At 40.1% G+C, this 27,878-nt stretch overlaps 1 protein-coding gene across 1 annotated transcript; it reads right to left on the reverse strand.

The window, feature by feature from the left end:
• Positions 1 to 22: 22 nt before the first annotated feature.
• METAP1 (methionyl aminopeptidase 1) lies at positions 23 to 27,684 on the reverse strand. The gene is made up of 11 exons (XM_027706571.1): positions 27,543 to 27,684; positions 17,902 to 17,953; positions 15,753 to 15,865; positions 13,957 to 14,017; positions 12,731 to 12,822; positions 11,921 to 12,004; positions 10,266 to 10,404; positions 7,178 to 7,309; positions 4,579 to 4,722; positions 2,178 to 2,243; positions 23 to 2,008 (listed from the first exon to the last, which is right to left on the reverse strand). The coding sequence occupies exons 1-11, from the start codon at positions 27,660 to 27,662 to the stop codon at positions 1,848 to 1,850; spliced, it is 1,164 nt and encodes a 387-aa protein (XP_027562372.1). The 5' UTR covers positions 27,663 to 27,684; the 3' UTR covers positions 23 to 1,847.
• Between the last annotated feature and the right edge of the window lie 194 nt (positions 27,685 to 27,878).

Raw genomic sequence — 27,878 nt, forward strand, 5'->3', positions numbered from 1 at the left:
GCCATTCAAGTGAATGATATGGTGGGCAAACCTCCAGGACAGTCATCTCCCCAGTACATCTCATTCAACACAGGTAATTCCACTCAAGTACTACAGTCCGTTTTGTTAAAAATCTATACACACACACATATGCACACACACGCGCTCTATATGCATCATTTCAGGTCACTTTACTGCATAATTAAAAATAATAATAAAGGTAATGAAAACATCGCAATGATACTCTTCGAGCAACAGAGGTCTGAGGCACTCAGGGCAGAGAAGACATTTTCTGGCAAATTTGGGAGTACACGAGTCCAGTTCTGTGAAGCACTAATTAACCCCTTTTCCCTAATTACCTAAATTCTGCAGTGCCAAGGGGAGCCAAGGGTATGCAGTACTTCACGTTCTTGGGTCTGTGGCAACAAATTCACAGTACACCTTGTAAAAGGTGTATTTTGTGCCCATGATTGTATGGTTTAACGTCTGCATTGGTTTATTTCTTGCATTACAGTGGTGTAAGACTAAGTCTGCAATGGGGTCTGAAAAATTTTTCATTACAATTCAGAAGAAAAAATAAATCCCCTCAGCAGAGAAACTAAAGATTATGGAAGGGAAGTGAGCATGGGAAAAAAAAAGGGTAGAGAGAAGAGAGGTCTAATCAATCCACTCTCCTTAACATAACAGTTTCCAGCTCATCATGACCCATTAAAAGAAAATAAAGGGGTATATATACTAACACTGCCCACTCTATACCCAGTTTGAGGAAAAAAAGATCAGTTTTCATAGCTGCCCCCCTAAGACTTTCCAAAAGCATGAAACTCACTCAACTGAGGAGGGGGAAAAATGACCCGTTTAAAAATTACCAAAAGAAAACAAAGACAGCATTGAACACATTTCATTTTCACACACTCAGACTGGTTTTGAGATATATACTCATTTCACTGTAAGTCTTGCAAATCCACTCCCCCACAGCTACTGTGGATGTACCTTTAAAAAACGCCCCACAGCTAACACACGTAGGGATCCCATGAATCATGGGACCTTTTTGGTTCTTGTTTCATTCCTTTACCTAGGCAAGTCTGATACATCAGCTTTACCAAGCTTTTGGAGCGGGAGGCTGCCTGCAAGTACTGCTTCGCCAAGAAGCAGCTTATTCCAGGGAGCTGCATATAAAACAGAATTTATTAATTTTCTCTGTAGGAAGCCCATACTATCCAAACTCCATCAAGAGAAACAAGTCCTGCCATTAACACAGTGTGTCACCTACAGCTGGAATCACCACAGAAGCCATCAGCAGAGAGATGGGGACAGAAGTAAGGTAGCCTGCTCTCAGAAGTGTGTGTCTTTCTCCCTTCTGCCCCCTTCTCAACTGATAAACAAACAAGGCCCAGGCCATTAGAACAGTATCTGCAGAAGCAGGAGCAAGTCTTTGGAACTAGAAATGCTTAAAATCTCAGGTGCCACTCATATGCCAAGAGCAACAGGGCACACTGAAGTGGTGAAAAAACCTGGATCCCAAAATATCAAGTCCCGGTGGGAAAGGTTACCCACACTTTTCTAGCTAATATCATGGCAGCAATAGAAGCAATTGTGGGTCTAATTGGAAGAAAGGTGCTAAAGAGATAATTGAAGAAAAAACAAAAATATAGTGTGAGTGTTGTAGGTAGGAGGAAAGAAGAAAATTCTTTCCACTCTTCTGTTTTTCCAGACATTGGGTCAGGTTCTTCAAGATATTCCTCTTATCTACAATCACTGAGAACAAAGTAAAGGATGAAATCTTTCTATTCTGTACTCTTAAAAAAATGCATAGTACAGAGACAAAAAAAAGTATGTATCGTTCCGATCTCCCTGCTCAGCCTGGACTCTCACTGGGACATGAAATGGGGACGAATACTATCCAGCCGCCGGGTCAGGATCTCACAGCCTGTGTCGGTGACCAGGAGTGTGTGTTCAAACTGGGCCGATCGCTTTCCATCTCTCGTCACCGCAGTCCAGCCATCAGGCCATGTCTCATCTTGCCAACCACCTAAAAACAGAAACGGTGACTTTTTGCCAGTCTTCAAGTAACAGATAACAGTTCCCCAAAGAGAACTGGAAAAATCTGCCAACTATACAGAATAGAACCAGCATCCTACTCCATCACTACTGAAGAGTAAACAAGAGTAACCATTTTACTCTATTGCTAAATTGCTCACCTTCACAGATCATTGGTTCAATTGTAAATACATGACCTGGCTTCATGACTCCAACTGCCTTATTTTCTGCAATAAAATAAACACTCAAGTTAGAAAAAGGGATACTATCTTAGTAAATGAATGAATCCTTGTCCTAGAATAATACTGTAAAGTCAGAAAAGCCCTTCCAAGATGACCTGTTCACTTGTCCATTTTTACTTCTACATTAAAATTTTCTTTAATTCCTTCCTTCTCACCCCATCCTCCAATACTGAAATATTTACTCAAGGAGCTTAAAATTAATTGCTGTCTTTCTCTCCAACAAGAAGAATTTTAACTCTAGCTCTATAAAAACACTGAACAAATGTAATACAGGAATTTCTGCACACCTCTATAATGAAAAACATTACTTAAAAAAAACAATAAAAAGAAGCACTTAAGATACCCAGAGAAGGCTTGAAACCTCCTTATTTGTTTCCACTGAGCCATTAGCTCCAATATGGTCAAAATATGACAGCGGTTAAGTAATCCCATGACTCCATTTATGAAAGACACATTACTCTGGGTAATGGGGTCGTAATAGTGTCAGGGTGATAATGCTGTGTTCTTTAGTTAACATAAAATAGCAAAAAATTTCAAGGCACCCAAGACAAGAAGACAGGAGCTTTTTGATGTCATATGCACCAAAAATATTTACATGGAGGCACATGAACTGAAGCACAGCATGACTCTAGGAGTGTAGTTTGACTGAAGAAAGGTTTCAGCCCTTTTCCACTGCCCTGTTTCACCTAGAATGGCAGTGCAGCTTAGATGTGACTCAGCCTGAGGGCTGCAGGATTGCACAGAAACCGTCAGCTCCAAGCTACTTTGCTGCTATAGACAATTTGCATCAATTTTTACACACAGATTCTCCATCCCCCTAACTCTTAATTGTGTAAATTTATTAAACTGCCTCAACCACCTAGAGGCTTTAAAAATCTCAGACATCAAGCTGCCACAACAGCAACCAGAATATTTTTCTTTTACTTAAATGGTCTTGTCTCTGTCTCAATCATCTTCTGGTATTTATTGTCTCAACACTTAAATGTAAGTTTCTGGTCTTCTGCATCTGAATAAATTTTGTCCTTTATTCCCTGTAGTTTTCATGGTTTTGTTAAATAATTTAAAGGCTTATAAAATGAGCTTTTTGCTTTTCAAACTCCTTTCACGGTAAGCCAGAAATAAGCAGCAGCATTCTTTTTATCTCATTTTCTCCATGAGCCTTTAAGTCCCTCTGATCTTTCCACTTTGTTTTTGCTGTGAATCTGTATTTAAAAATACCAAGGAAAAAAAAACACCTGCACCTTTCTTTTTAGGAACAGGCATATTTGCTCAATGAAGGGGAAAAAAAAAGTTCAAAGTTCAAAGTTCTAAATAGCCATGAAAGAGAGGAATTTTCTTCTTCTCAGACTGAATTTTAATTGGTAGAAAATGCTCTCCATCTCCAAAGAATCCAGGTTTTCTTCATTCTACACAACAAAAACTACACAACAGGAATCTTGATACCCTTTTACCCCACAATTAACAGATTTTTTCAGATGTTCTCTGAAAAAATAACTTAAGGAAACGATGACTTGAAAAGTCAGGAATCGGCAGGCTATAACCATAATGTGTTAAAGCTCATTAGGAAATGAGAAGATGAAGGCACCTGTCAGGTCTGAGGAAATAAGTGACCTGTCAAGGAAGCTTTACAGCTCAAGTGAGTGTGAACTGTTCATCACAGCTTCATGATATTTACTCTATCCTTAGTTGTCCACTGGCATTTAAGTTTCCCTCCTTTGCCTCTGTGGATGCTGTTCCTTAGTCCTGCTGGAAAAACTGTTACGGGCCCATGGGTATTTCCAAAAACCAGCACTGCTGGCATCATTCCTCCTCTGCCAAACATTATAAAGAAGTTTCCAGGAGTACCAGATCACAACACTCAAATGAGGAAACGTAAAGAAACAGGATCTGGATTCAGACACGACACCCATCTATAATATGCAAAATGCTTTTTATTTACATCTGGAAATGGGAGTAAGTTTTTGTTTAGACTTTCTAAGGAGAGAAACATTTGCCTGTTCATGTCAGACAAGAATGCCTAAGGGAGTTAAGAATTCAGGCAAAAACTTTGAGCACTTAACCAGTACAGATGAGAGCTGACACTTACCTCTGGTGTAGGCACAGACTGTTTTATTATATAATATATTCACCTTATTTAGGTTCATAGAGGATGCTATTGTACAGAGTTAAAAAAAAAAGAACTCCCAAGTGCCAAAATGCTAACTTGATCGCTGTCAGGCAACATGCTACTTTAATAGAATATAACCAAGAAATAAATTGAGTGCATTCACTGCAAACCCCCTCTTGTCTACAGGACAGCACAAAGGGAATGAATACTCACTGGCATAATGTGGCACGTTAGGGGCCGTATGGAAAAGTTTATGGATTCCATGCCCACAGTAGCTCCGAACCACTGAAAATCCATTTGCTTGAGCGTGTTTCTGAATGATGTTTCCCAGTTCTCTGTACCGAACACCAGGTTTTACTGCAAAATTAAGGAGATATAGATGGAAATTTAAAGAGCTTTCCTTCAACATAACTAACCATCAAACACCATCTCTGTAGCGCTCATGGCTTGTATGTCCATCTGTTCTAGTATGTAACTTCCTATGATCACTTAATCCACTAAGTACATAAATGAGTGCAATAACATGAGAGAGGGAGGAAATGGTCTCATCCAAAAGAAAAAAACAAGAGAGAAAGAAGAAAACTCCTCTTCCACAAGAACACTATTTTCTTCCCTTCATGAATGCAAATGCTTACATTCAAAGGATATCAAAGTTTGAAATTAAAAACAATTTTCAAAGTACTTGGTAAACTCTCACACCCTGAGTTGCAAGTGCGTCTTGCAATGAATGTATGAACTATATTTTAATACACACTTACCCCTCTACTACTATGTGAAAAATGTACACAAAGGACTAAGAATGTATTAAAAAAAAGAAAAATGGGTATCTCTACTCTTAGACAAGATTCTCAATGACAACGCTACAGCAAATAAGTGTGTTCGTATTCAGGGCAGCTAACTTTTTTGACAAGCCCTTTGAGAAGCCTTAAAGAGTGTGAAACACATGAAAATGGTGTGAGAAATTCACTTTGAGCACCTGGACAAGGGAGTAATAATATCATAAAAGCAACAATGTTTCATCCATCAGCTAATGAAGATTCATACAACCTTGAGCCACTAAAAATAAAACAATCATGTAAATGCTTTTTCAAGAGCATTTGCAACTCCCTGAGTATATGCCGTTCCTTCAGGAGCCAGATGTCATGCGGTTGTGTGAAGCCACCTTAAGCAGGGTTCACATAAAGCTAAAACTTTACATTAAGAAACCATTTAGTTCAATTCTCTGCTCATGTAAGCAACTACAACTGAAATCTCCATGTTAAATTTACAGAAAATAACAAGAAAATCAGATTACTGAAGTGTGCATGCTTTTCCCAAAATTAAAAAAAAAAAGTCTGGGTAAAAGATTAATCTGTTGGTTTTGTACCATCTCCCTTGGGCCTGACAGTACAAGCAATTCATTTCAATGCAGCAAGGAGCCCTCTGCTTCTCTCTCATACAGCTCTCCTAGTTAGAGCTCTGCTGGTCCAATGCCAAGAAATTAAGATGATTTAAAGAGGGGAGAGGTGACCCTTTTTAACAGCTGAGACACTTGCTGCCAGAATCCCTACTTGCAGGCAATGTCTAAATTCCATTAAAACCTGTTACAGCATCTAAAAAGATGGTAAAGAAAACTTACACTGAGAATTTAAATCTCATTATAATGAACACAAAGGGGAATTTCTGTCATAGTTTATACATCAAAGCCAGGAAATAAAAAGATAAGAGACAACACATGTAACATTTGCTATAAAAATAAAAGTACAGGAGCAAAGACAAACATTGTTCTGGTTTAGCTCTGAAAAATAAAGCAGTCATTTCAGAACAATAATCCCACATAAACAGACAATCTACATTCTTCACAGCTCAACTCTGCAGTATTTTTTTTTGGATCGTACAACAGATACACAAGACATCATTCCTATGGCTTTCTGTCTTTTCAGCTTGGCTAGCCATCTCCAAATTATTAACCAAAGTTATGTTCATTATAAGTTTTTTTTATTTACTTTTGATTAAATGCAAGTTTAAAGCCTTCCTATACAACGCCTTAAACTTCAGTCTCTAGAGGCCTTAAAGGGAGTAAATTTTATTGGGAATTTTAAGAAGCTACAGCGTATAAAAGGTACAGAAGCTACAGGGTATAAAAGATACAGATGATACAAGTATTTCCAGGGACTTTGGCGAGTTTTGTTTTTATTTTCAGAAGTTGAACATGACTGAGTTGCCTTTCTCTCTCATTGTATGTCTCAATGCAGCTGTCCTGAGTTATAACTAAGCAATATAGTTGAAGTTCTGTGGGTACTGAAGGATATGGATCTGGCATATTCCCACAGCTGAAAATGAAGAGTTCCTAACTTGCTTTATGAAATAACCATCATGTTTGGCTGGGGTAAAGAGACATGTTTAAGTGTTCAAAAGGTATTTTACCTTACTGGTCGACTGTGCAACACCATACAAATTATAAAAGTAAGGTCTTCCAAAACACACTTTTGCTTGTCATATTCTCTAACCTACTCATATCAAGGATGTCTTATTCATCTAACTAACAGTCAAAAAAGGCTGTTTCCATGTAAATATCATCATCTGTGGGTCAGCTCAGCATCAAGTACATTTTTCTCATCAACCCATATTCCAAACAGAAGTTGCAACCGCTGCCCACAGAACTGTGCCATTTGAAGGATCACTGTATTATACAACATCCATCATCTGCTGGTGACAACACACCAGTGCTTCTGTGTGTGGCAAGAGGAGTCACTCTGGGCAGTGGCAAATACGAGCAATCACATTTGAGAACCAAAACCTTAATGCTTCAGGCTCTGGTCAGAGGGTTTACCTGCATCGATGGCTTGCATTAGGCACTCGTAGGTTGTTTGGACTAGTCTCCTTGCACCCTCGTCAACTTCTCCAACATAAAACGTCTCGTTCAGATCTCCGTGGTAGCCATTGCGATAGACAGTAATATCCACTGCAAAGAACACCAGACATGTTGGACTATCAGCACCGTATTCCTCACTTCTTGATTTGTGAAGGGACAAACACAAACATGTGAAAATGAGGTATTCTAATTGTGAAGTCAAGATTACTTTGCAAGAATTCCAGATGTAAACTCTTGCAGCAGAATCAACTCTGTCATGCTTATCTTGTAGATTCTATGGAATTAATTAATAAGATAGTGTTTTGCTGGTCGAACATTTGACGTAATAAAAAAAAAGGGGGGGGCTTGTGAAAAAATCCCCCGCCGAGGCAACACAGACACAGCAAGCTTACAACTGGTGTTCCAGGAAAGAGAAGCTCTTTGTCCATGGTAATTTACCTAGTTAAAATACCTTCTTAGAATTCATTCCAGCACTAATGGGGGAAATAATATTTGAAAAGGTATGTAATCATGTTTTTGCGTATCAAGTTGACCTACTGTGGTAGAATGGGTACTTTGGTGGTTTTAAGTCTTTGTCAGTCATCTGGTAGGTCTAATAGCTGCTAGAGCACCAAACCCACTACAACAGTTATTGCTCTGCTATTCAAGAAGAAATCAAGATGGAGATCCTTTCAAAGGTCAACAGTCTTGAAGGAAACTGTGTTGAGCAATAGCACTTCAGGAATATGGTATATGAGCCACTGAGAGAGACCAGTACAACCTTCATAAGAAAATGTGGGAAACCACATATTGGTGTCAACAGTAAATCTGTACTGCTGGCAAACATTTAAGAAACAAATTAGCATCCCATGAAAACAATACTGCCTGTTGTGGATGGAAGCATGTGCAGGGTTATGCTATACTCCCTGCATTACTGTGGGGGACTACAGGAACATTTTGCCCAGTGTACAAATCTGGTACTGTAACAACAGGACTGTACAGAAACCAACACCCTGGTAACATATGCAGATAAAAGTGTTTAACAGGGCTCCTTTAGCACAGAGTCCAGACTACTTGTTGCAAACAGTCTATCTCTACAGGTCACATGATTACAAAATTTTCTCTTTGATGCTGTCAGATTTGGCCAGAACATCTCACTTTTGCAGACAGATTAGCTTTGTTTAAGGATCTGCTTCCAGGCAACAGTATGATAACAAGATGTTATAGGATGCCCTGCTCAGATCAGGGGGCTGGACTAGACATCCCCTGCTACTACCTTCTGGATGACATTTTCCTGTGATTCCAAAAACCTGTTTTGGACTTTGGCATGGCTTCCAGCAGGATAAAGCATTTTAAATAAAGAGAAAGATGGGCACTTCCCTGTAATTGTTTGTTGGGTACATTCCCTCCAAGGTACTTTTTCTATCTCCTCCTCGTAACCTGTTCTGTTCCTTCTTTTAGAGAGGATTTTGAGCCGCTACCTTACCAAAAGGAAGTATAGTTCTTTCTCATCAGAACAAAATAGAAGGCTCCAAGCTTGAGCAAGTGCAGTCAGGGCAGGGATGTGGACAAAGATATGACTAAACCCCCTTATAGAAGGCATTCTCTAAGGCTGAGGTACAGTCTTGGCAAGCAAATAGCGGACACATAGGGCACTGTGTAGATGAAGCCACTCAAGTTGATTAGAGGGATGAAGAACCTCTCCTATGAGGAAAGGCTGAGAGAATTTGGATTGTTCAGTCTGGAAAAGAGAAGGTTTTGGGGTGACCTAATTGCAGCCTTCCAGTACTTGAAGGGAGGCAATAACAAAGATGGAGAGGGACTTTTTACAAGAGCATGTAGGGACAGGACAAGGGGGAATGGCTTAAAACTGAAATGAGTAGGTTTAGATTAGGTATTAGGAAGAAATTCTTTACTGTGAGAGTGGTGAGGCACTGGAACACGTTGCCCAGAGAAGTTGTGGATGCCCCATCCCTGCAAGTGTTCAAGGCCAGGTTGGATGGAGCTTTGAGCAACCTGGTCTAGTGGACAGTGTCCCTGCCCACAGCATGAGGCTTGGAACTAGATGGTCTTTAAGGTCACTTCCCACACAAACCATTCTATGGTTCTATGAACTGGGCCTCTTAGTTTGGACTCCAGCAATGCCAGAAAAGCTGGCAACAGTAGAGAGCTGTGAAAAGGCATCATCTTTGAAATTAAAGAAAGATAAAAGGAGCTTGGCACACATTGTTACATGTACACTACAGCTCAGAGCCATCAGCCAGACCAAACCTCCCCTAGAAAGGGGCAGCAATCATGAGACTTGTTCTGAAAAGGCTGGTACCCACAGCACCGAGATGTAGACTTAGTAGCTATTATTACATGCTAATATATATCAAATATCTGATGATCTAAAATGATTCCAACCTGCTTCTAGAGGCAGGCCAAAGCCTAGGACATGCTGGGTATTTATTTATGGATAAGAGAAAAAGAAACCAATGCAATAAAAAAAGGTGCAAGTGTTTGTACGAAACAAGTATCATTAATTTTTACTGCCAAACCAGGCAGAAATGAAAACGAAAACAAAAAATGGTCAAGTAATTTATAGAAGTATCCCTCACCACTCAAGAAGGTGTAAGTACCTTAAGTACCATGAGCAAAAAGCAACTGGTACTGTTAGGATGCTCAAAGAAAAGGATATGTTTTTCAATACACACCTATACCGTGCCTCACCATTAGGATCCTTAGTCATCATAATCATCATGTCCATAGCAAAACCATAAGGATCTAGAGCCACCTAATTAAGAATTCACATAGAACTAATCCAGCTGAATAATTCAGTACACATTTTATTCACTATATATATATAGTCTGGAACAACTGGGCAGAAGAATTATGAAGCCCTAAAGTGGATCAAACTTTGGAAGTTATTCTATTAAATACATGAATTTAATTGGTAAATAAGGAAAAAAGGTTCTCTTAAGAAGCTATTTCAATTACATTGCCTGCGAGTGAAAACTCACCTCACTGCATGGTTATAACTGCACAGAAGGTAGAAATGCTAAAGGTCAATTTTCACAGCACTTACCATTAACAATATCTCCTTCCTGCAACGGCCTCCTGTCAGGAATTCCATGACAGATCACTTCATTCACTGACGTACAACACGACTTAGGGAAATTATAATAATTCAGAGGGGAAGGATAGCAATTCCTTGCAATACAAGCCTGAATAGAGAAAATACAATTTACAGTTTACATTAGTAAGTTCTGTACAAAGAAAAAAGGTAGAAAAAACATAAACAACAGCTTTACAGTAAGAATGATAGGCTGAAAAGCAGTGACTCTTGAAAATAAGACTCTTCAAGCATTTCTTGGTATTACAGTATTTTGTTATGCTTTGTGTTTCTTACCAGGAAGTAAAACTACTTCAATTTTGTTTCTGCTCATTTTTATGTTCAACTACAGATGCTGAAATATTCAGGTTTAAAACAATGCATGGCAATATTTATTCAGTTAAAAAACCAGTCATTTTCAATTACTGTTTTTAAGCACCTGGTCTAAGACTCTTAAGAATTTTTGCAAGACACACAAGCAAAGTAACATTCAGCACCACTCTTTCACCCCTAGCTTTAAAACCTTAAGCTGCTTCCCTGGCACTCTAACAACATTTTTGGTATTTTTGCAAAATGGACACATTTTATATATACTTACATAAACATACATACATACACACACTTTGTGACATACTGAGCAAAATACTGAAAAAAATACTGCATTAACTTTTTTTTTAATTTAAAAAAATAATACTGTTTTAAAACTGCAAAGTACCAATTAAGGATATCAGTCAGTATCAACAATCTGCCACGCAAAAGTTTCCAGAAACTGCTGACGAGGGGTAACATCATTTTAACTACTAGTTGTTCGTATCAGACATTATGCCTAAGCAAATAATTTGGTTTTTAATGCAATTCAACAGAAATCTCTAATGAAACCAGAGTAAGTTCCTTACAATCTTGGCTCAAGATCTGCAAATGCAGATAAAAAGAACCACAAAGCTCTCTAACAAACTTAACCATAACAGAATTGTTGCCTTCCCCACAGTGGACAGAAGCATCCTCAATTATCGGACTACATAATTCATAGAAAAGACAGCAAAGAAAAAAAAATCACACAATTCAAATACCTATGAACAATTAAGCCAGGAAGATTCCTGAACATGTATTTCAAATACTTCACTGGACTGTGGCTTTAATTTGTCTGACTGCACCAAAAATCTTGTTTCAATTCTCTCTGAGGCACCTCAGTTTTGATTCCAATCATAAATAACTAAACTTTCTCCTCTGTACCTTTTAACCAACAACAGAGAGCAAAGGAAGTCCATGGCTTACAAATGATGTTCTTTATATAATTGTATCTGTGGAGCAAAAAGGGTTTAGAAGAAAGAAAATTATATTATGCTAACTAAGAAAGCAGATGAAGAAACTTAGAAGAAACCTGAAGCCAGAAATCATGGAAGCTGCTGATACAGAGAGAGGCCCATGAGTTCCTAACTCATTTTGAATCTACCACTGCGCTGGAGCACATTTCTACCATCTGCACTACCTACTAGCTTCAAACTGGGAAACAGTTCAAAATAAAGAAAAGGAACTCATGCAACAAAGAACACCACACAACAATCATTCAAAAACAGAGACAGCAGAAAGCACTTGGAAACACCAGAAGAAAAATAAAATAATCTTACTAAATGGACAGCATGATCAATTTCTTCAGTAGTTACTCCTGGTTTCACCATCATGGCAGCAACATCCAATACTTCTCTAGCAAGCTGCAAATTAAACAATTTAAAATAGATTTAAAATTGATCTATTGGTCTATTTTTAGTTATTTAAAATAGGCCAGGACTACTCTCCAGAAGATTAGCAACCCATTTTGACAGCTACACTGAGATTGCTAGGAAAGCTGTGTGGAGTTGGGCTCTAGAAAGACTTTGAGACGTCTCCAGGTTATATTACTAAACCACCTCTGTGAGATTTGAAAATACCCCATTTAAGATTTTGTCCACAATTTCCTTGAATACCATAATCTTAAATCAGACTACCTAAATACATTTCAAAGTTTGACTTCATGCACAAGGAAGTTATTACAACTGAACAGCTCTTTTTCAAAAATTGTTAGGGATAGGGCTTTGTTTTGCTTTTGTTTTTTAGTTTTTACACAGTACTCTAAGAGAGGAAAAAGTTCTGTTCTCATTTATGGACTATAAAACATATTCTTAACAGCAACGATGTCTCAGCCACAGATTGTCTCACTAGTAATAACAAAGCCAGGAAACAGATAAAAGTCATCTTTCTGCTTGTAAAACAGCATACTGTGAATAAGGAGCCACAAGGAGAGAAAAGGCAAGAAAATATCAAGTTTCTTGAACTATTTTTCAGTGCTCTACAGTGGTTTGAAAGTTGGTACTCTCAAACGTGCTGTCAAAAACCGGTAAAATCACTACAGATTTTTAGAGAACAAAGGCACTTTGAAACAAAAATCAAAACCCCCTTACCCTACACACTACTCGCATCCCTTCTATATCCTCAGATGACAGTATTTTTATTTGAGAGGTTCCTTTTAAAGCCTGTTCTGATTCAGACATTCCTGAAAAGGGGGAGGGAGAGGGAAAAAAAAAAAGAAAGAAAAAACCCATGTTATACACAGAGGAGTGATTAATCACTACATATGTCCAATCAAGCAACTTCCTTAGCTTGCCAATGGCAATGAAGTACAGGCTTTCTCACCACCGACGAAAGTAACGAGCCCACCAAACCGCAGCATTATCATCATTATTCAGATTAATTTGAATTCATAAGCCTTCCACAATATTGTAATGCCCACATGTGCTCAGAAGGCCCATTCACTTACTGCATAAACACAGTCTTAAAAATCAGATTTACATGGAAATTATTTTATTCATAGAAAATTATTTTTAGCTGCTTTTAGAAAATAAATAGTAATAAATAATATTCTAAAAGAGCCATAAGGGATTATATGAGCTTGTGAATATATCTGGTTATACTACTGCACTAATCATCTGATAAAAACATGTAAATTCTTCCTAGCAAATTTCGTGCAAGCTCAGCTTTATAGACGAACGACACCCTAAAATACAGTATTTTGTGTTGTTTAAATATTTACATTCTGTAAAGAATAACTAAAGAACAGCATAAGATTAAAAAATAATGCTACCATACTTTATAGCTGCTTTTTGGGGAAATACAAAGTACAAATACTGATATCAAAAGGGGAAAATATCAAAACAAACCAATAAGCAAGTAATGCATTCCCTCTGTGTCCAAAAATAGCTGGAACTCATACATGAGTTTTCTTCTGGGAGTTGCTAACTGCAGATTTTTCTTTTGTTATTTCATAACACATTTTCTACAGTTACACTGATGCCACTAAGAATGGCTTAGAATTCACCTGTGATAGTCAACTAGTTGTTGTTTGTTATGAAGTCAACAACAGGACTGGGACTTGTATGTTTGGGTTTTTTAAATTCCCTGAATACCTCTCAAAGATAACACATTACAAACTTTAGACTTCCAAAAAATACTTGTAACCATTATTTCTGAAAAATCAGTAAGTTAATAAGAGGAAGAAATAAAGTGAGAAAAACAGATAGAAGAGGTTCCCTTCTCCACTATCTCCTTCATGCTTTATAGGCTTTTTCGATTAAAAGGAAAATAGAAGAATAGAAAGCAAACTCCATAACTGTGGTTTGTTTCAAGTTACCTAGTGGGTGATCAGCATAGTCCGGTCTCTGAATATAACTTGGCACAGGTCTTGTTGGTGTCTAAATAAATCACAGGCAAAGCTGGTTAGGTTGCAAGAACACTTACTATAGTCACAAAAACTCATGTAGCAAAATTAAATACAGTAAAATATGGCTAAGTCCACTTAGAAAAGGTTGTGGAGTATGCAAACACTGCAGAACAGTTTAAATTTTCATTTCTCAAACACTCTCCTGTTACTCTTTATTGCCTTCGTAGTATACAACTTTTAATATCCAACTCCACGCCTTTGTAAAAATCAAACTTTTATGTTTAAACTAAATCAAATTGGTTTAATAACATATTATCCCTGTTACATTGCAGTGTTTTTTCCTGCTACTTTCCAGAGTACAAGTGCACTGGTTCCAAATACATCCTTCCTCTCCCTAGCAAGATTGCTATTTCTAATCATCGCCGTATTCAGTAGCACTAGTTTTGTTTGCATCAGTCCTGCAGCAGTCAGAAGACAAAAAAGCCAATGTTCAGCGATAACATCACTAAATTACTTGGCCGGTGAAATATCTAAAACACCCTTTTCTCCAACAACACTAACAAACTCACATGGGCTCAGGCTCTGTTAATCTGTTCTCTGATAAGCCTGTAACAGATGGAGAAGACTATAGAGGGGATGCCACTGGGGCATCATTTCCAGCACAGGCCAATTAGAAAAGACAAATGTAAGCAAAACACCACTACTCCTGTAAAAAAGCTTCAGTTTATTCCATATACAAACTTGTACCAATTCAAAAACACACCTATACTGAGGTCATCACCTTTCACAGCCAAAGATCTTACTGACCTCTTGTAATTCTTCAACATTCTAGTGCTGGAGATTACTATAACCTCTGTTCCTTTAGAAGAGCTGTTCACCAGTTCAGTCACCAGGTTATTTCAAACCACTAACGTAAAATAATATAAATCCATTTATTTAAACTCCAAATTAATTCACTTGAGTTTTTCTGAAAACAGACTGCTTCATAATTGGTGAGGACACTAAACAGCTAGGAGACATCATCTGAACTAGCAGTAGCTTTCTTGCAAAATAAATGTCAAAAGATATAGCTAAAAGGTATGAGCTTAAGCCTGTTACTGATGCGTGTTACCTCACTTCTTCAATTTTAAATATACCAAGAGATAGAACAAGTTAAATCAAAATGAACCACAATAAGGACAGTCATATATGTCCCTGCCGTCAGGTTCAGACTGCTTAAGAAGCTTGCCTCTCTCAGCTAAAATGTGGGAGGTAATCAGGTAAGAGTGGTCCATTAGTTGCTACAGAATCATAGAATCAGCCGGGTTGGAAAAGACCTCTGAGATCATCAAGTCCAACCCTTGATCCAACACCGCCATGGTTACTAGACCATGGCACTAAGTGCCACATCCAGTCTCATCTTAAAAACCTCCAGGGACGGTGAATCCACCACTTCCCTGGGCAGTCCATTCCAATGTCTGATTACTCTCTCTGTAAAGAATTTCTTCCTAATATCCAACCTAAACCTCCCCTGGCAGAGCTTAAGACCATGACCTCTTGTCTTACTGATAGCTGCCTGGGAGAAGAGACTAACCCCCACCTGGCTACAACCTCCTTTTAGGTAGTTGTAGAGAGTGATGAGGTCTCCCGCGAGCCTCCTCTTTTCCAGGCTAACAACCCCGGCTCCCTCAGCCCCTCCTCATAGGACTTCTGTTCTATATAGCAATGTAGCAGTTCTATGTAGGAATGTAGCAGTGCTGGAGTAAGGAGTGGCACCTACTGCTTACCAGTGGATAGTGTGGCCTGAGTTTACCAGTATATCGATAACCAGACCAGGGATTTGTGTTAATGTCACCTTCCAGGGTCCATGAAGACACTTCACGCTTGGCTTTTTCATCTTCTGAAAAGACAAGAAAAAGTGGGAAAAAAATTGCAGCAGCAAAATCAGTCCTACTTAAGAATAAGAACTGTGGGGTTCAGAAAATGACTTAGAGGTACGTAAGTCTAGATCTGACTCATTCTGGCATTTTAGATATTGATACATGAAAGCGTAACTAGCAGTTATCATTTTGTATTGCCCTTAAATTCGTCACATTCGAAATTCACAATTTTCCAACTGTATTCAATCACAAACTGGGGAATGTCAGGACTTAATGCACAAATGAAGTGCAGTAATTAAGTTGTTCTTCATTTGTAGTTTTATAACCTAGTGCTTGTTTTCATTCCCGGGAAAAAGCATATTTCTACAGAGACACTCACTATCCCTTCAATTAACACTCTTGCATTCTAGATAAATGTTTCTTTTCTGTGATCTCTCTTGGCATCCAGTGACAGAAATGACCTGAGGTGGGAAGGAGACCACCCAGCTGTCAGTTTCAACACATGGAGCCTGCTACCTCTCCAGATCTGATGAAGGGAGTGCAGGTGCTGCCACTTCTGCATTTCTGGACAAGCACTGTGCACACCTTACAACATGGTCCCAAACTGCTGGAGGTTCCCAGCTCTCTTGACCTTGTGTAACTCATGCCTAATGTGGTCCAGTGACTGACTTCATTCACAAATAACACAATCCTAAGAGGGCAGATTGAAGGAGTTTATGTAAGGGCAAGTAGATTCCAAGCATTACCAAAAGGAGAAATATTTACTCAGAAAGAGGAGGTAAGGGTTAAGAAAGAACATGGTAGTATTAATCTTTAACTCGTAACATGATAACTTGTTTGTTTTCTCTTTTTATATCTCACCAGGACGAAGAGATGGTAAAAGGTCTGCCATACCAAGCCCTAATGTGAATTTCTCTGTCTCTGTGGCTTACATCTGAGCCATTTGCTCACATGATATTCAGTTTAGATGAACAACTGAGAAATAATCATTTAAAAATCCAAACTTTTTCATATCCATGCAGATGCAAAGTAATAGGATACAAAATGCAAGTGTGAACTATGAGATCCCTACACTGGGAAGGCAGAACAAAGGAATACATCCGTAATTGTCTGTACTACTCAAACCTATCATTCGACATTTATTATAGAAAAAGGAGCTTTACTGGGTTTTAGAAAAGGAGGTAAATTATTCGAGGATTTGAATTTCTGACATGTTCTACCTCCCTTTAAAGCAGGGCTTAATGAAGACAGGCAGGGTGATGGGGGAGAGGAGGCAAGGGGGGCAGAACTGAGAACTGCTCTCTTTTTGGTTTTAAACTCATGGGGTATTTTCACTACTCAGGTAAGGCAGAATCTACCAGTCTACTCGTATTTGTGTCCCAGAGCTACCAGCTGTAACTAAGGCATACAGATACTCTTATTACCTTTTAACTCAGGAAAATCCTAGTTATGACACAAACTCCTATCAATGGCTGCACCATGCACACAAGCATTTTCCCTTTTTTTTCCAAAGGGGTACACTCCAAATGTACAGGGCAGCTGCACTCTGACTTGCTTGAAACACACCAAGTGTCTGATCACAAAGACTTTGCATGGACATTTCCCACTTTATTGTCTTTTACTGCAATAGACATCAAAATGCTATGAAGGAATAAGTCTGAAATAATGATTTATTATTCTCCTTGCCCTTTATTTCAGCATCCTTCTTTCTCTGTTCATACACCTGCCAATGTAACTCAAGCAATAATTCATACAAATAGAAAAGTGTACAGAAAGAGAGACTTCTGTGCACTTCCGTCTCTGAAATTTTACACAGCATTTAAGATTAATGTAAACTGGTCAAAACTTCAGACATGCAGAACCCAGTGCCCCATACCTTGGAAAAAACCCAACACCATTCTTAGGCAGAGAAGCACAGAATAGCTGAGGTTGGAAGGGACCCCTGGAAGTCATCTGTTCCAGTCCCCTGCTCAAGCAGGGCCACCCAGAGCTCACTGCACAGGACAAAACCAACTCAAAATAATATTAAAATGGATTTTAAAAAGAGTGAACTTACTTGCTTTCTTGTGTAATAACTTGTGAGTGGCCCAGCTTCCCTTAAAGCATTCCTAGAATTGCAAACAAAATCTATAAATAGGTGTTTTAAGTAGCATTAACGTCATCATCCTCACAAAATAGAGAAGCAACTGTATTTTAAAAGAAAACTAGAAGAGTGGTTTTATTAACCCTTGTAGCAACATGCATGAAACTGCTAGTCTTAACAATAGAAAATACTACATTCAAAAGTTTATTAACCAGAATAGGCAGAAAAAGCAGCCAAACACTCGCGGTAGTGAAATACATTGACCTAATCCTATACACTAAATATTGTCCCTTTATCATTTTAATGAGTAACTAAACACCATGGTTGCTCCGGGTTGGCTGAAGCACAGAGTCTTATCTCTGTACATGATCTTACAGCACTGCAGTGGGCAGGATGGTCCTCCCTCAGCTCCTACAACCAGCCATCTCCTCCTGCTAACTGCATCCCTTCTGCCTCCTTCTCCAGCACAGGAAAGCAACAGAGACCAATCAGCACAATCACAGGGGAACTAATGAAGTAGATTAAAGGGTGGGAAATGAAGGCTGCTGAACAAAATAGGAAATGGAAAGAAAAAAGAAAAGAGAAATGTGAAATGGAAATCAAGAAAAGAGTGACTGTGGAGGTGTGTGGCTTTTTCTCTTTTTTTCCAAGCAATAATAGAGCAGTGTCACAGACAATGAATCAGCAAAGGGGCAGATGGAAATGGCCAGCAGCTGGAGAAGAATAAAGAAAGACTAAGAGGAAGGAAAGACATGAAAAAAGAGAGAGATTTAAGCAGAAAAGCTGCAGAAGGCAGCATTAAAGGTGATCCTTTAAGGTGCTAATTAGTAAATTATTCGGGTTTGTAGCAGAAATTCTAATTGAATGGCTATGTGCACTCAAAACAACCATTAGGAAACAGCTAATTCCAATAATTTACAATAAAGAGGCAGGAAGCAAACTGTTTTCCTTTATAAGGAAAGACAATACTAATGCTGAATCATCATTGTAGAACTACCATCCAGAGCCAACAACTGATTCAACCTAATGTATACAACACTCAAGCAGTCCAAGACAACATTTCTGTAAACTAAACCCAGTGTTTAACATTCTACCTCTGCTTCACAGTTGCTACTGAGTGGTCTTAGCTGTCTGCTCCTGTCAAGCCATCTTCTCCCCTTTTCCTATTTAGTCTTGCAACCAGTAGTTACCAAAATGCCTCCACAAAAACACAGTAAAGTGGTGCACAAGTACACCCACGTTCAAAAAGACCCTGTTGTGTGCTGTTTCCCTCATTACCAAAACCAGTTGCTTGTTGTCTTCTGCTTCCTACACCACATACCAGGAGTCACCACACTCTCTGGACCAGCACAAGACATGCTGTGGTGCTACGAAATGGTCTGTCTGTGCAACAAGAGGCTCTGAAACCAACACTTTGGATGACCAGAGAGAACGTCACTTTGAACGAGCAGTAAAAGGTTTTCCTGTACAACCCACTGCATACAGACCTTTGCAATGCACTAATTTCTGTTTTCTTTTGGAGAGCTGGGAGAAAAGGAGCAGGTTTTAACTGAGGTCTACTAAAAAAAAAAAATTAAAAAGCTAAAAATTCTATTTTCAAGGACACTGGAAGCACCAGTATGGTTTTAATCCCCTTTCAAACATGAGGTCTCTGTTCTGAAGCAAAAAGATTATACAACTAAGGACTTAGAGCAGCTCCAGGTCTGCAAACCTAGAATCCACTTATTTGAATATAAAAGAGCATTTGGTGAATGAAGATGTACATAAACTGTGGTAATTCCTGGTTGTAGTTCATTCTCTCCTTCCCCATGGAATTTTAGGATATATTCTCCAATGTCATTCCTTTGTCCTATACCAGTCTCTTCCTCTTTGATGGCCTATAACCAGAAAACACCACGCAAACACGGCACCGACAGTACCATAACCTGACAACAGGTTCCATTTTGGCTTTTGATCCCCTGCAGCTGTGAATGGCCGAAGAGGATCCTGCATAAGGCTGCCATAAGCCTGAATTTTCCCAAACACGTTTCCCAGATTCTACTTGCCCTCTATTTCTAGAGGAGCGGCAGCTCCATCAGAACTCCTAAAGCACAGCTCCACAGGAGCTGCTGTACAGCAGGACATCCCAGACACGTGGGAATGTGCACATCCATCAACTGTAACAAGCCCAGCGAAGCAGTAAGTCAAAAGCATTTTTGTGAGCATGGGCTATTACATGTGCAGTGTACAATTAATGAGTATCTCTGCCTTGGTCTGACACCTTTGGAAGTCGCTCAAAGGATATGCTGAACATCCACCTACAACCCATCTATTTTGTGTAGGATCAGTCATACGCTTCCTGTAAGCACTGGACTTGCTGGGTACACACAAATTATTTATATTCAACAAGTTACTGCACAAGCACCACATTGCACATGACTGCAGAGCTCTGCCTTGGCAATTCCAGATGAAACTACAGCAGCTGTCATCTCACGGGTTGGAGAATCGCAGCCCTGGCAACAAAGCACTACCAAGGTACCACTGCACATTGCAAGCACTCTCATCTTCTATACCTCAGACTTCCTGACAAGCTATGGAAGAAAGCTGCTCTTTCTCTCCACCTGGGCCACCTTCTGAAAATTTTTTGGAAAAAATGGTGCTTTTCACTGAGCCTTCTCCTGAGACATTTACTTCAATCTTCCTATTACCATTCCTGTCTCCTAATGATTCTTCTATGTTCCTATGCCCCTATACAGGTCAGGATAGAAAATTTTCAGTGACTAAATAAAACAAACCTAGAAAAAAATATCCAGGGTGATTTTTAATATTAAAATTAAGAAAATGAAGATTTTTTTTTTTCCTGATATGGTGAAAAAAGGAACATGTAAGACTGCATGGCTGTATTTTAAAATATTAAATAGCTTCAGGGGGGAAGTACACAGGAATAATATGAATTTGGCTTCAAGTTTCTTGGAAGACTTTCTGGATTTCATTTCAAAAACTACATTATCCATCAGTATGCCTGATATTAATACCCCCACCCTTCTCACCTGAACCATTTTTCTTTTTATGGCATGTGGCTTTTATATAGCGAACAGGACAGACCTGGAAACACTGGAGAGGACTGTACAAGAAGAGAGGTTAAATGTATGACAAAAACGAAGGCAGAGGGTTATCCTTGATTTGTTTAGAGCAATCCTGAGTACAACTATTCTATCGGTAAGAAAAATATGTGTTTTTCAGACAGAGGCTGTCAACATATTCAAACCTTTAACAACATTTCTGGCTTCAAGCAGTTCTTAAGTCAATCCCACCAGTTCTGTGTTTACAAACAAGCTCAACACAGTGTTCACCAGAACCTGTGCATATATGAAAAGGTAACCAAAGGCACAACCAGCATTACCATCCAGAAAGATTCCTGTTGGATCAACTTGTGGAAGCCATGTTATTGCTGTAAATGATTTTTACCTTGAGGACTCAGCCGAAAATCTATTTACTGGTTGAAATATTGACAGAATCATTCAGCACAGCAGAATTTGTTTTACAGTACAGGGCATTTTCACTATTAACACAATGATCACTACCAAATAACTTAAGCTTTTTTTTTTTCTTTAAATCAGCCATTGAAAGAACAAAACAAAACCCTTTAAAAGAGTTACTGAACTAATTAGGAAAAAAAAATTCCGTCATATGTTTATTGTCATCCTTACAAGAATAACAGAGAGTTTCTTATTCTTTGGGTTCATATATCCATGCAACCTGATTAAGAGGTGGAAAAGTACAGCCAACTGCAAATTCCAGAGGAGAAAAGGATGCTAAATCAACCAAGATTAGGATATTACTACACTGCAAACCTCTGTATAGCACAGACATAACCAAACTATATTTAAATAAGCCACCTAGAGAAGTTGTGGACACCCCATCCCTGGAAGTGTTCAAGACCAGGCTGGATGGAGCTCTGAGCACCCTGACGGTGTCCCTGCCCATGGCAGGGGAGTTGGAACTAGATGATCTTTAAGGTCCCTTCCAAACCAGGCCATTCTATGATACCCAAGCACAGGAAGCTATGAAGGCACCAGAGCACAGAATTCAAGGCATACTCATAGATGGTGTTTCTGAACTACCTTTGCATGGGAGTAGTTCATTTGAAGTTAGCTCTGGAAACCCTCTATCAGCACTTTCCAGCCTTAAGGCTGGCACTCCTCTTCAGGCTCCCCTTCCCCTTCAGATACGGCTTCTTTACACAACCTGGCATTTGACACTGTCAACACACCTATTAGCAGGTATACAAAAACCACCCCACTGTACAGTTAGAGAGAACTCATGTCCAACTATCACAAAATTACCGCCTTCATCCTCTGTGCTCATCATTTAGAGCCACTGTGATGAATTTCCAAAAATACTTATTTTATAGCAAAAAAAAAAAAAAGGAAAGAAAAGATAGCTGGAACCAAGACTGTGGGGACAGACTGTCTCTTTGCATGCCATTACACCCTGAATTGTAATAGACAAACATCTAGGAAACAGTGCCAAGCAGTACACTGTATTTAAAAATATTCTGAGCAATCATTTTAATTGAATTTACACATGTCCTTTAGAATGTAAAATTGTCTTGGGCTTAATCTGACATCATGCCGTTTTGCTTAATGAGAACTCATTTCTAAGCAAATACCTTGAAGGTATGCAAAACAGAAGACAAAACCCCCCTACTTAAGTACAGCATTTACCTTAAGAAAAATATCAGGCTATCAGTGAGATAGATAGATAGAGATATATATATATAAAACATACAATACAAATTAACTGTACATTTTATCCATAAATACAAATATGTTGAAGAATGCAGTAGGTAATACATCTGAGGTTAAAATAAAACAGTTGCTTCTTTTCAGCATGCTGAAATCCTTCTAGGGCGGTACAAGCCCGCAGAAACAGCCTCAGGCCTGAAAACTCTGTACAAAATTCCCAAACTAGCCTAAGCAGCATACATGAATAGCCAGTTTTCCAGAAAACTCAAATATGTGTTTTCAGATTCAACTCCAATGGAAGCAGCTATACGCAGCATGTTGGTATCAGATCGGCTTTCTCCTTCATCTAAAGCCTGATCTTAACCTGAGACTCCTGGATCCCACACGGCCAAGCCCTTCCTTTGAGGAAGGGACTGCATTTTGCAGCTCTTCAGATTTACAGAGATATACAAGTGATTTTTGGGAGTAGTGAAGGAACAACAGAACAGAGAAACACAAACTGGACTATCCTTTCAGTATATTCAACACTAGCTCAGAAAGCCTGCCTACAGGAGTCTAAAGTTTTACTCTCAGAAAATTATGAGGGCTCAGTTTTTGTGCCTCAACAATAATCAGGCATTTAGCTCAGACACACATATTCATGGTGGTTTATAGGCAATTAAGAATGTCAACTTCCTGATGAAGGAAATCTGTCAAAAGATTTTCTAGAAGATAGTATCTGCTGAGTGCCATTTATACCTGAAGTAATCCCTATGAGTTGCAGTTGGATCTGAGCAGCAGGTTTTAGCCTATTTTCTGCACATCAAGAACAGTGAACCAAGAATGAAATATGGCACTTATGTGACAGAGGACAAAAAATAGTTCCATCCAGGTCCACTGCTCCCCACCTCCTACTCCCAACACACTGATGGTGAAAGGAAACAGCAAAGTGGGAGATGGGACAACACCAGTCTTCTCTCCAGGACCACAATTTTTCACAAATTACTGTGACCTTGAGTCACATGAGCGTCCAGTCCACACCACAGAAAACCTACTGTTTTGTCCAAGACACTTACACAGATATAAGCAGTATGAGAGAGGAAGTTTTCATGAAAGCAACACAAAATCTTTAACCAGAGATCCATTTACCACTAAAAGGTTTGCATAAAAATGGTAACTGGAGATCTCGAGAACAGTCACTACTTTCCCCTTCTTTATCATTAAGCCTCTTCTGGAGGAGACATAGAAGAAATGTAAATTATCCATTTAAATACAAACTGTTTATGTATACTACATACAATTTACACACAAGTGACTGTGTCTATAAGGCAGATTTCACAATAGGAAATTCATCTTAGCAAGAGAAACAATATACCTGAGACACAATGCTGCACATCTGTGTTATTTCCACATTCAGAAGCTAGCCTGAATTACTCTATCTAAGATGATGAACACATAAAACACTGCAGTAGCTCTCTAAAAGAAAGAAAGCAAGACAGTGAAAGAAGGTAGCCAGTAGTGACAGTACTTGATTTACTAGCCTAAAATATTATTAAGGGTTAACAGCAGACAGAATCCTAAAGCAGAACAGTCCCTCATGTTATACCTTTAAGCGAAAGAAAAAAAAACTATGCCAAGGTTCAACACACCACCTCAGAGCTCCTCCACTGCTAAATGCCATCTTTACCCTGTCTCCACTACCAGTTCAAAACCTCCCTGCTAGGCCAGAACCTGGCTGCCTTGGCCCCCTTTCCATGTATGAGCACAAGCACAACTATTATTCAACAGCTGTGCTCAGTTTCCGAGGTACCCCACAGCCAGACAAGAAACAGTGTTGGCTCACAGAAATCTCAGAGAATGTTGAAGTACTTCAGCATGAGCATTTTCAGGGCACATTAGTGAGGCATACGTTTTGATGCAGAGAGGTGGGAAAAAATAAATTACCAGAATAATAGCCTTTCTCAAGGAAAGAAGAAACACAAACGATAAATCCACTGGGGAAATCATTGTCTTGATGCAATCTACTTGAAAAGTTCAATTCTTTATGTGCAATAATGAAAAATAATGCTTAATCAATCTCCACACTTCACTGAGATTCTCAGTCCTATACTTCCTGCATTATTTTTTCTTAGCAAACTTATATGTTACTAACTTATAATCCACATTGCTTCATGCTGGCTACCTTTCTACAGCAGTACACACTTTCCTATTGTTTATTCTTAGCACTGGAGAATATAAACTCCTACAAATTTGGGCTTAGCTCTGACTGGAGTTTTGGCTGTATGAAAAAGTCCTTGTAGGCTTCCAAGCAGTTAATTAACAGAGCCTGTGTCCATACAGATGCTTTTACCCCTCAAGGAGACGCCAGTAGCTTCTTGCTCCCATGCCGTCCTCAGCCCAGAGTAAGTGCCTGCACACCCAACTAACACCACTGCATTCCATAAGGACGGGTTGACTTTACAGCTGGGCCAAACTCGGCCACAACGCTCTTCAGCAGCATGTTCCCCAGGTGTTTTATGGGGAGCTAAACCAGCAAAAGAATTAATGTAACTGCTTGTCCTCCATTAAAAGAAAACCCTGAAATCCCCAGAGGTGTCTCAGCTTAAGAGAAATAGTAGAAGTGTGCATCCTTGGGTGCTACATAACAGCCTGTGCTGTGAGGTGGAATAATATCCTGGGTCTGTCCACTCACTAACTTATCTAACAGTTATTTATGCGTGTAAGACCACAATGTAAAGAAAACCACCAAAGAGAGAACTTGGGAAAAGACTCACAGATGATAACCAGTCCACTGCTGTCAGGTGAAACTTGCTGGAAGTTCAGAGAAAATTTCCTGGCTTTTAATCTCCTTTACCTGTCATGTGCTTATCTGAGCAGGCAGCCAGGTCGTCAGCAGCACCTCACCTACCCCTCCTGCCTGTGCTCGCCAGAAACCAGTGGAGGACTGTCCAAGGCTCCTCCATGGCACACACTAGATGATGGATGAGGAGAGCTGGAACCTCGGGGCAGCCCTGTACTGGGCCCCACAGGTACTAAGGAGGTGCTGAGGGTCCTTGCTACGGAACATGGGCACTGCATGACCCTTCTTTCCTGTCTTTAAACAGGCTGCTGTTAATTTCCTTCTCTCTGCTGTAACACATCGCCCCAAAACCTTCAAAGCACCTTCCATGTGCTTACCTACTTTACTGATCGAGGCACAGTTAGGAGGAACAACACACCCAAGGTCACTCAGAAGTGGGATTCCCAGTTTGATATTTTATTTTCTAGGCAGGACAGCTTTATAAGCATGTAGTCAGTTATCCAGCAGCCTATTTTAACAAGCCAATAAATATTTCAGGTAATTCCCCTTTTAGCTTACAACAGTAGCAGATATTTCAAAAGAATTAAACCTAGTATATAGATAACAAAAATCTCTGCATCCTATATGACATTAGCTGATTTGGGGACGGGAAAGAAGGGAGTAAAGACGTAACTAGAGCTCTTCATATTGCCCTGTTTGGTCTGTTAAAAAATAGTTTTGTCATCACCAACTAATATTTGTTTATGCTGAAGATGCATTATGATGAGTTTTATATCAGACATGTCAAAACGGGTAGTAAAATGTAGAGCAAATCCTCCAAGCCAACTACAAGCTCTACATGGGAACTAGAGATACAGAATCATCAGAACAATTTTGAGTTGCAGTCGATGTAATTTGGCATTGATTGCCAGCATATGGCACAGAGACTTCAGGGGAAAGTACCAGAAACTGTGCAGTGGGTGTGTCACATGCACGTGGGAAGTTTTCCCCTAGTTCTATGCAAACTATAACTACCAGTTTACACCCTAACTCAGAAGAAAACCCTGCCAATTAAATAAGTAAATCTAGCTGATGTGACTGTATGATTTTCTTATGTTTATCTACAAAACGTCAATGATTTTACCCTGGGTTATAATTGTGACAAGGAAGGTCAGCTGTAATCTCTGAATTAAACATGTGTCCTCACTGATTTTGACAGAAATTACACATACATAAAGTTCAAAGGATTAGATCATGTATTTTACTGTGCCTTGTAAAGTTAATAAAAAAACCAAAAATACCACCCACAAACCAAAAACCCCACTCAACAGTCATAAGACAGTTCTTTCTATTTAAGGACCACACTCCATTACCACTGTGGTAATAGGTGAGGATGGCCGAGGCCTACAGAATACATTTAATTCTCTAATTTACATGGAGGAGCTGATGGCTGCATGACATGTGGCCTAACCTGAACCTCCCTGTTAGGCACCCTTAAAGTAAAACATCAAAAGATATATATTAAAAAAAAAAAGAGGAAAGAAAAGGGAATTAAAGAAAAAAAGGAAGAGTATAAAATCATTTTCCAAAAAACTCATAATTTAAAGAAAATCTGTTTTCAGAGCAACAAGTCTCCCGGTGCCTATCAAAGCCGAGCAACTCCAGAGCCAGAGCTGCTGCAGACACAGACACGCACCCGCTGGAATTTGATGAGCACGTCTCATTTTGTCCCACTAAGCCCTTATTTTTAAGGGAGGCAAAGGGACCACAGACACCTCCAGGCAGAGAAACACACGTGCCCCCTCTCACGAACGCCCCGGCTGCTCTTTAGCCCGCTCAAGTCCCGCATCGCCCGCGGCCACGAGGAGCGACAGGGCTCCCGCCCCGCCCGGGGTCGCCGGCCCGGCACCCCCGGCTCCAACAACCGGGGAACCGAGGGGGAACTTCGTGCGGGGTCCCTGCCCGGACCCTCCTGCCCGGCGCTGGCCGGGCCCGGGCGGGCAGGGAGGCAGAGCCGGGCACGCCGGGCCGGGCCCGGGCGGCCGGGAGCCGGCGCGGGGAGCTGGATCCTGCGCCCCGCCGCACGCCCGGAGCGCGGCAGTGCGGCGCTGGGGCCGGGGGAACCTCACCTGGGAGCAGAAGTAGGAGCCCTGGATGCCCAGCTTGAGGCAGGTGGGGCACTGGAGCTTGGCCTCGCTGCTGCAGCCGGCGGTCTCGCACACTCTGCGGGTCTCCACCGCCGCCGCCATGCTGCCGGGCGGCCACGGGGGAGGAGCCGCCGCCCGGAGCTGCCGCCGGCTGGGGCGGGCGGGAGAGCGGCGAGGGAGGGCAGGGAGGAGGTTGTGAGGACTCAAAGCCCGGCCAACCTGGCCTTTGGAGGCTCACAGGCATGGGGCATCCACAGCTTCTCTGCGCCAGCACCGCACCACCCCTCGCAGTGAAGAGGGTGTTTAGAGGATGTTTAG

This window comes from Neopelma chrysocephalum, unplaced genomic scaffold, assembly GCF_003984885.1.
Source record: "Neopelma chrysocephalum unplaced genomic scaffold, ASM398488v2 Primary Assembly neopelma1_382, whole genome shotgun sequence".
NCBI classification, from domain to species: Eukaryota; Metazoa; Chordata; class Aves; order Passeriformes; family Pipridae; genus Neopelma; species Neopelma chrysocephalum.

Bases quoted from the DNA above. Each gene is read 5' to 3' on its own strand.
- METAP1 (XM_027706571.1), bottom strand. From the start codon at position 27,662: ATGGCGGCGGCGGTGGAGACCCGCAGAGTGTGCGAGACCGCCGGCTGC. The intron at 12,823-13,956 runs GTAACTTGAAAC...CCCCCTTTTCAG, and splicing joins CTATGCTGATCACCCACTAG to GAATGTCTGAATCAGAACAG. The intron at 7,310-10,265 runs GTAAGTGCTGTG...TGTTCTTTGCAG, and splicing joins GGAAGGAGATATTGTTAATG to TGGATATTACTGTCTATCGC.